General features: G+C 53.3%; 1 protein-coding gene across 1 annotated transcript in view; it reads right to left on the reverse strand.

Annotated features, from left to right (window-relative positions):
- The window catches only part of PCBP3 (poly(rC) binding protein 3), a gene marked incomplete at its 5' end in the record, with an annotated part of 17,477 nt that overhangs the window by 4,345 nt on the left and 3,939 nt on the right, over positions 1–9,193 (reverse strand). Inside the window, 3 exons of the mRNA XM_008935498.1 lie at positions 2,227–2,286; positions 3,058–3,133; positions 6,581–6,622. Coding sequence (XP_008933746.1) covers positions 2,227–2,286; positions 3,058–3,133; positions 6,581–6,622 — 178 coding nt within the window. The remainder of the gene's footprint in view (positions 1–2,226; positions 2,287–3,057; positions 3,134–6,580; positions 6,623–9,193) is intronic.

Here is a 9,193-nt window from a genome sequence, read left to right on the forward strand (position 1 = left end):
TTGCGCAAGGTGAGGTTGAGGTTGGAGCTGAGGGACAATTTCTTGCCCTGGAGGGTTGCCCAGGGCAGTGGTGGAGTCCCCACCCCTGGAGGGGTCTCCAAGCCGTGGAGATGTGGGGTGAGGGACACGGGGCAGTGGGGACCTGGCAGGGCTGGGGTCAGGGTTGGACCTGATGACCTTGAAGGTCTTTTCCCACCAGACTGATTCTATAAATCTGCAAGAGAGCAGCTGTCTGGTGACTGCTGGAATTTGCACCAACTGCCCCAACCCCCTTATCTGTAAGGTATAAACTACTGCTGAAGGCTTTTAAGAGCAGCCTGTGCCAGAGGACAAGAGGCTGCAAGGTCTCTCTCCAAGGAAGGAGGAGAGCAAGGAGGTGCAGAGCCAAGGAATCACGAGGAGACTGGAACTGCTGGGCTGCTAGAAGACAGCAGCAGCATGGAATTCCTCGTGCCACACAGCAACCTGCCACTGCCTGAACTGTGCTGAGCAACTGCTGCAAGCCAGGGGCCAAATTTGGCTGGTCTGCACCTTCCACCCATGGGAGAAGATGTTCCCATCCAGTTTCACCAGCAACAGCCTCACAGGTTCTAAAACTCAGCAGGTCTCAACTCTCTGGGTAGCAGCACTGGTCGAGTGAAATGTTTAAAGGACTGAGACGAAGCTTCAGGTTGCAACCCCCATTTCAGCATCACCTCTGGAAAGGAGAACGTTGGATATCTGCTGGGCCCATGCACGAGTCCTGTGCTGCCCCAAAAGCAGCTCCCCAGCTGCAGCTCCCTCACAGAGACACCAAACCTGGGTGCACCACGCAGGCACCCACCTCTCGACCACGTCTTGGAGTTGGGAGCTCCCAGAGGAGGAGAAATGCAAAGGATGGGGATGAAAACCCCCCACCCTCTGCAGCCCTGCACCCTCCTTGGTGTATGAAGGCCAAATCCTGAGCTCCACAGCTCCTGCCCAGGTTTCTCACAGCGGGCAGTGCTCGTGGGCAGCTCTGACTCCCTAGCACACGGTGAGGGGAGAGACATCTCAGCAGCCCTGGCCCATCTTTCACACCGAGCTTCCTCACCGTGGAGGGACAGATGGACTCCCCCTAACACCAAGACGTGGCCCTCAGGGGGCAGGTGTCCCAGTTTCTTGGCCGTGTGTTACAAGGCTCAGCCCAGCAGCAGCCCAATGGCAGAAAATGTCTTCTGAAGACAGCAGAGCTATGGGGATGGCCTCAGAGCAGCGCTGAGGTCTTTGGAACTGCAATCTAGGCTGCTCAGACTCAGAGATTGGGGTCCCCTGCCCCACACTCAGATGCCACGGGTGCTGCTGGAAGCCCTCGGAGCACGTGGTGCCTTGGTACAGCACCATCCCTGCATGACAACAGCCATCAAGGAACAGCCATGGCCTTCACCTCTACCTGGAGGTTGGTTATTTTGGCAAACCAGATCCTCCCTCTCCGATATGCACGTGCTGCAGTGTGGACAGGGCAGGATTAGTGCCTTGGGTGACTGCAGAGGGCAAGCAGGGCGTGCAGAAAGCAGGGCTGCAGAGGCTGGCATCACAAAATCCACAGTTGTCCCCATCTTGTGGGGTCTATTCACTCAGGCTGTGTTTGTTTTTGTAGTGAGGTGATGACCCCAGACTCTCTGGAGTCACACGTGCTGCAGCCTGGCTGGGCACAGAGCACGTGTGTGCCCCAGGTTTATGGGGAGGAGGTCTGGCTCACCTTGCCCATGAGCCTCCAGGCCTCGGGAGAACTCCTCGAAGCAACAGGAGGTTAGAAAAGATGAGCACGTCCAGCACAGGGGGATGAACGTGTGTGATGTTTGATATCAAAACTCCCCCAAGATTACAGCCACGCTCGGGCTCCTCCAGCTCCCATCCCAGGGCAAACGAACGGCTCAGAGATGGCTAAAACTTCATGGCATTTTTTTTTCTTCCCCACAGGCATTTTCCTACTGCTTCTGAGCAAAATGAAATGAAAGAATAAGGGCAATGGCTCTGATGTCTTCCTGTCCCACGCAAACATCAAAAACCTACAAGACAATGAACTCCAGGCTCTTTTCTTTGGAGATGCTGGGCAAACACGGTCCCTCCCTGCCCACCACGAGTAACCTGCTGTCTCCTCCACAAAGCCCATGGGTTCTCTAGGAGCACAACAACGGCACAGTCCTTTTGAAGAAATGCATTTCAACAGAAGGCTGCTCATTTCCCTGCAGCTTTGTGTTTTACCTGATGATTGGCCCATCAGATTTTGAGCTTCTTCGGAGGAATGTAAGGGCAGCTTTTCTCCTGAAGAGCAAAGAAGAAACAGGTTTAATGCTTTTGCCTTCGAGGAGATAAGCAATGTCACTTCATCTAGGAAGCTCAAAATATGATGAACACACGTCAGTAAAAGGCATTTCCAACCTTTGGCCACCAAGTAAGCAAAGGTGCTTTAAGTATCTCCATCCCCTGCGCTCTATCTGCTTCCCGGGTCGCCGTGGAACGCATCACCTTGCCACGCCAGCCTGGGGGACCAGGCTGCTCAGCCACGCCACGGCTGCCTGTCCTCCCAATCCAGGTGACTCCCCGAGGCCGTGGCTCCATCCCGGTGTGGGGGGCTGGGGGAGGTGCCATCCTGCCCAGCTCAGCACCTCTCCCCGTCGACACCCCCCCCCTTCCCCGGGGCAGCATCCCCGGCCGGCCGGCGCTCAGCCGTTCCCCCTGGGAAACGCGGGGATGTCCCACGGAGGTCTGGATCAGCACGTGGCAGGGGATGCTGCCTCCTCAGAGGGGGGAGAGGGGGGGGAGGCTGGCCCCCCGTGCTTCTGCTGGGCAAGCCAGCAGAGCTGGGGGCGAGGCAAGGAGAGGCGTGCACGAGTCACGGCTGAACGCTCGCCCAGGGGGGCCGTAACCCCCCAAAACTCCTCCTGTCTCCCTGCCAACCTTTTCCCGTGGACATTGCAACTTCAGTTCTCCTCGCCCCTGCTCGCTTCCATTAAATAGCATGAGTTTAGAAAGAGAGAGAAACTCTACAGGTAAGAAGAGAAGGAGATCTAGAAAGGGCGTGTGGGTACGTACCAGGGAAAGCGGGGGTGGTCTGTCCAAGGGGAGTAAAGGGGGTTTGCTGCATAGCCAACTGGTGGAGCTTGGTCAACTGCTGAGGGGTAGGAGGGACATTAGAGCTAAGAAGGTTATTGTTATAGAGTACAACAAGTCACACCGAAAATCAAGAACAAAATTATAACGGAAGGGAAAAAGAAAAGAAAAAAAAAAAAAGAAAAGAAAAAACGGGGGGGGGAAAAAAAAAAAACCAAACCTAAACCAGGTAGCCATGGTGAGACATGGCAAAACCATTAGCAGAAGGACTTGGCCTGGGTCAAATGCAATAAAGCCCAAATCTTTTGCAGAAGTGCTTGGTCAGGGTCTGAAGTACGATACCAGCAAGAAGCCCATTCTCACTTTCCACCCCTGGGCCAAATGGTTCCATCTCCTTCGCCACGAGCCGTCGGCGCTTCCAGCCCCCTCCTGGGCTTTGCAACTTGTGACCAGAGGCTGCCGCCGGCTTCAGGCTGGCTTTAGAGCAGAGAGGCCACCTCAAAGGCACCGCCAGGCTGGTGGCCACCAGTTGCCAGCAGCCAGAAGAGCCTCTTCGTGCTGCCGGAGCCGCATCGTGACCGCTTGCCCCCCGCAGCAAACGCTCCCGTGCCGTGACTCTTGGTGGGAAAAGCCTTTGGGAGATGGACAAGACTGCAGCTCTTGGCATCTTAGGAGGTGCAAAACCCCTCCCAGCAGCGTGGGGAAATATGGGAAATATGGGCTTTGGCCGTGACCAGTAGGTATTTCAGATCCTTCTATCCCTTGTTGTGCCCGCTGGGTTTTCGTGCCCGCTCAGGGAGCGGTGGCACAGAGAGGAGTTTGTTTGGAATACATTTTGTGCTCTGTTTCGCTGCCCCAAATTAACAAAAGAAATAATAACAAAACAAAACCACAAAGGATGAAACGAAAGAAAATGAACCAAACTGGGCTGAAGTCTAGCAGTTGAGCTGAAGGGTCTTTATCAGTCAGCTCAGCCGTTTCGTAGGTGCTCAGAGGGTTGCCAGGATCACACCAGGCCCTAAAAAACCCACTTGTTGCACCCACCTCCTCCCAAGGGAGGAGGGGGAGGCAGAAGTTGTGATTTCTGTGGTTTTGGGGGAAATGATACTCAAAAAAAACCCCTCCTTGCTCCTGCAGTGTGGCTGGGGAGGGAGCGTGGGGAGGTCTGGCCAGCAGTGGCGAGGGGCAAGCGCCGGAGAGAGAACAGACCTGGGGGGGCTGAGCACAGCAGGGGGAGAGACTGGAGGGGGGCAGAAGGGAGAGGAAACGCCTGCAAGTGCCCAGAGGGGTACCCGAGGGAGCCCAGCCTGGCAGAGGCCCCAGGACCCCCCCTCCTTGGCTTCTGCTGGCTTCAGAGAGAGGTCCACGTGTCTCCCTGCACGACAGCAAACGAGCCCAACACGTGCCACGAAGGCTCCCTGCAGAAGCACAGTCAACTCTGGATCAGTCCAGCCACACCACCTCTCCTGCAGGTACCAGGGATGCCAGGATCTGCCACTTTTAATTTAAGAACTACACCATTTTCTATCAGATTTAACCCAGGCACGCTCTGTTTGCAGAACTCGTTAGCACCAGTTAGGACTCTGGATGAAAGGTCCCGTGCCTTTGCTGGCACTGCTGAGGAGCATCAGTCTTGCCTGATGGCCAAAACACCAAAATCCTTTCCAATACTGATCAAACATATTTTTTTAAGACATGATTTGGATAGTGGTATTCAGCAAACGCCCAAGATAACAGCAATAAAACAAGCTCACGAGAGGAGAGGGGGGCAGTGCACAAAACCTGCTCCCTGGAAAAAGCTGAGAGCAAAAACCTGAGAGCAGGTCTTCAGACTTTAGTTTTCCACCCGAATCAGAGGGGAGCTCCCCCTCTGACAATGCTGGAAGACACAGGGCAGGACAGGAGGTCCAGGACCAACCTGCAGCCGTGCTGAGCATCACCAGGTAGCCAGAGCAGAGCCTGGGTTACATCTCACACAGAGCCAGGAGTGATGCCCTGGTTTGGGAGCTTTCATGCCCTTGGTATTTATTTCAGTCACAGTCCTGACTGCCACAAATGTCCTTTCATCTCCACCGTAGACCTCAGGAACTCAGCTCATGAACACATCACACCCCAAACAGCTTACAGGGACCTGGGCAATGCTGAAGCTCTTCACGAGCCAAAACTCCCACTGCCCTGAGGGTTTTTCCCTGAGGAGAAAACCAGGGCAGGGGCTTGCCTTTTAACTTAAGCATTGGAAATCCTTCCTGCTTCTCAGCCACGGGTCTGCAAAAGGCATCCACTCCAGATAAACACCTCTGAGAGCAAGGGCAATGCTCTGAAATCCCCCTCCAAGACTGGATTCTGCACCGAGCAGGGTTTCAAATGACCCATCTTTGTGAGAGAGCTACAAGAGCAAGGACAGAGCTCGTGGCTCTGCTGGGAACAGGGCAGAGCACAGCCAGAAAACCTATTAAATGTGTTTCATTCGTGTTAAATAACAAGGAAAACACTCTCAGGGCTCACCGCCACTTGCAAAGGGAAACTGGGACAAAGAATGCATTGATCTACCCTAAATACATGGATGTATTGACTTCTATTCCACTTAGGGGGGGTCAAAGTGAACTCCACACCATTAAGAATATTTCTCAGCACCCAAAATTAAGCCTGGAGAAGACTTTCCACCCAAACCACCCCACCTAGAATTAAGCCTGGAGAAGACTTTCCACCCAAACCACCCCACCTAGAATTAAGCCTGGAGACGACTTCACACCCAAGCCCAAGCCACCCCACCTAGAATTAAGCCTGGAGAAGACTTTCCACCCAAACCACCCCACCTAGAATTAAGCCTGGAGAAGACTTTCCACCCAAACCACCCCACCTAGAATTAAGCCGCGTGCCCAGAGCGACTCCCAGCGCCGAGGGGTCTCTGCAGTGGGACTCACCAGGGATTTTTCTCCCCTCTGAAATGCTTTTTGGGAAACACCAAGACCCTTCCCCAAGAGCTCCCTGGCGCGTGGCAGCCGTCACGACCCCAGAAGCTGAGCAGCTACCAGAGAAACTCTGCTTTTCAGAGAAACCCTTCAAAACAGACTCATCTTCTATTCCTTTTAGCAGTCAGACACACAGAGAGCAAATTTTCCCTGCAAATCCCCCTCCCTCCCCCCAACATTTTAAGGACGAGGGTGAAATAGAGAGGGAAGGATGTTTTTTTTTCCTCCTTATCTTTGCACGTTTTGGGTCATTTGGAGGCACAAAATGCATCGAGCGTGGTTTGTCTCAGAACCAAGGGATAGCACTGAGCAATCCAGATAATTTAGCATCAGGCCAAGTCCTCAGAATGAATCAAGTTTAGTGCTGAGAGGTTAAAAGGCTAATGAAGGTATTACAGCTACGACACACGGCCGGTCGACGTGGCGAACGGGCTATTAATATTATTGCTTAATATTAATATTATGTGAATTAACAGTAGCATGCAGGTGATGTAAAAGGGGAGAAGAATTAAAAAAACGAGGGTAAAACTCACATCCGGGTGTGGAATTGCGTATTGTCCCTGAATTGTATAGGCCTGAAAAAGGAGAAAGAAAAACCAGATTATTAAGGGTTGGCAGGAGATGGCTCCAAAGCCTCACGCAGGGTACTCTTGGCCCCCAGGATTTGCCCCTTTCTGCCTAACGGGGGGTGAAGGCTGGGAATGGAGGGGCTAAAAAGGAGCCCACCCCCCTTGCCCAGCTCTGCCCAGGACCCCCCTGTTCCCCCCAGATAACTGGGGGGGGCTGAGCCACCAGCACGCCCCTCCCCTTGCTGTGCTGCTGGGAAAAGTGGGGTGCAGGAGGTTGGAGTTTTAATTCACCAGCTTAATTTTGAGGCTGGAGGGGAGGAGAAAAACCCCTTTCCATGCAGCAAGCAGTTGCCCCATGCACCCCCTTGGTTAGCCCCACATTAAATCCCCCGGGGGCAACAAGTCTTGGGGGGCAGGAGGGACACGTACCCCTCCAATCAAACCTGGAGCAAATCTACATTTAAAGGCTTAAACTTAATTTGGCTTCCCCAAAAGGAAGAAAACAGCTCTTTAAAGATGCCAGAACTGCATGGAGCAGGAATATAAGGTGGTGACGGGGCTTTGCAGCCCAAAAAAGACACCTCAGAGCAGGATTATCTGGGTAGGGGATCCACAGTAACATCCCCACTGCCCTTCACACCTCAATGTGACCCTAAAAAGCCACTCAGAGCACTGAGTCTTTTATTTTTTGCCAGGCAAACTGTTTAGTGGGGTTTTTTTTCCCCCCATCGTTTGCAGCAATCCCAGAGAGCCCCATATTTAGGACTTAACCGCCTAGCAAAACCTCTCTCCCTGGTTAGAGACATTATTCAGATGATTCTGAAAGAAATGACAACAGAGATGGATAATATTTTACAAAGGGAGAGTAAAGATAGCCAGGAAAAAAAAGGGGGAAAAAACCCCCCACACCTCTGAGCTTCCTCCAAATTTGCCACGTCGTTTGCAAATAAAAAGCCAAAGCATTTTGTGTGAGGAACAGCCCCAAAATCGTGGAGGAGAAAAGAGGCAAAGCCCTGCCCAGAGAAATGCCAGTCCCAGTGCCTGCTGGCAGCCCAGCCCCGTGGGGCAGAGGTGGCTCTAAGAAGCTCAATCTTTCCTGGAGGTTTCATTGGGTTTGTTGGTTTTTTAATTAGGAAAAAAAGCAAATTAAAGGCAGGAAGGTGTCTTGGACAGATGCAACCCACCCCTGAGGGCACCTGCTGGTGGGAATCCAGCTCGCTGCAGGGGCTGCACATGGACAAGAGGGTTGATCCCATCCAAGCTCTGATTTCAGAAGCAGTAGCTTCTTCCCATGATGTGACTTCTGTCCAAGACACCAACCCTTTGCTACCTCCATCTTACTCTCCCTTTGGAGAAGATAAGTTCACCAAGCAGCTGGACTCAAAGCTCTTTTCCAGGACGGCTGCTCAGGCCAAATGACACGTTCCTCCTGATGGCAGAGATGACTAAGAGATGCTAATTCAGCACGCTGCCCAAAATAGCCTCTGCTCTGGGCTTTGCTCTCATCCTTAGTTTGTCCTTCTGCTGTTTCTGAGGGTTGGGGAGAAATGAAACATGGAGCTGCTCGGAATGGCATCAGCTGCAGCTTCACCCTGGCTGTGAGAGCCCCTGGGAAGCGTTTCTCCCACTGGTGGACCTCCAGATGGTAGCATCTGGATGGTCTGTAGATGGTGGCATCTACAGACAGGTCACCAGGTGAGGTCAGTAGATGAGGTGGAAGAAGCACGGGTTCAAATCCTCCTCTTAAAAGCAGCTACCTGCTCAACTGCTCTCTTTTCATGGATCACGTGCCATGGGAAGTGATTTTCACCTGCAGAACAACCACCAGCCCCCACGGCACGGCCAACGGGGACCTTGAGAAGATAAAACCTGCCACTGCTTCCCAAGGGTCAGCAGAAACACCACGTGGTGACAGCAAGCCTGTAGAGCAACCACTGGGCATTGCCACCAAAGGTTGTCTGTGGGCAAGAGATGAGCCCCACCAGAGCTTGTGGCCTTTTTTGGGGGAGGCAACACGCCAAGCTGACCAAGCACCAGCAATGGGGAGGAGCCTTTCGTGGGGGCTGCCCTGAAGAGAGGCTCAGCGTGGTCCTGGAGGGGCTGGGATGAGCTTTTCCTATCTCAGCTCCACTACGACCACTCAAAGTGATTTTTAACAGGACTAGAGATGCTACAAGACAAAGACCTGTAGCCACCATGAGGTGTGTGAGGCCCCATCCCTGGGGGTCTTTAAGGCCAGGCTGGAGGAGGCTCTGGGCAGCCTGATCTAGTGGGAGGTGTCCCTGCTCATGGCAGAGGGGTTGGAACTGGGGGATCCTTGTGGTCCCTTCCAACCCTGACAGATCCTGATCTGTTTTAGCAGAGGACTTGGTGGTGTTGGCTTGATGGTTGGACTTGATGATCTTAAAGGTCTCTTCCAACCTAAAGGGCTCTATGATTCTATCCCCTTGCCTCAGCGGGGGCTTTTCCTCCTCACTTTTCTCCTCCACACTGTTGGCAAACGCTAACTTTGGGTCTAACCAAGCAACCCTCCAACCTCCCCTGGATGCACCAGCGACGGTGCTCTCAACGACGACG

Source organism: Merops nubicus, unplaced genomic scaffold (assembly GCF_000691845.1).
Source record: "Merops nubicus isolate BGI_N331 unplaced genomic scaffold, ASM69184v1 scaffold37652, whole genome shotgun sequence".
Classification (NCBI taxonomy): domain Eukaryota; kingdom Metazoa; phylum Chordata; class Aves; order Coraciiformes; family Meropidae; genus Merops; species Merops nubicus.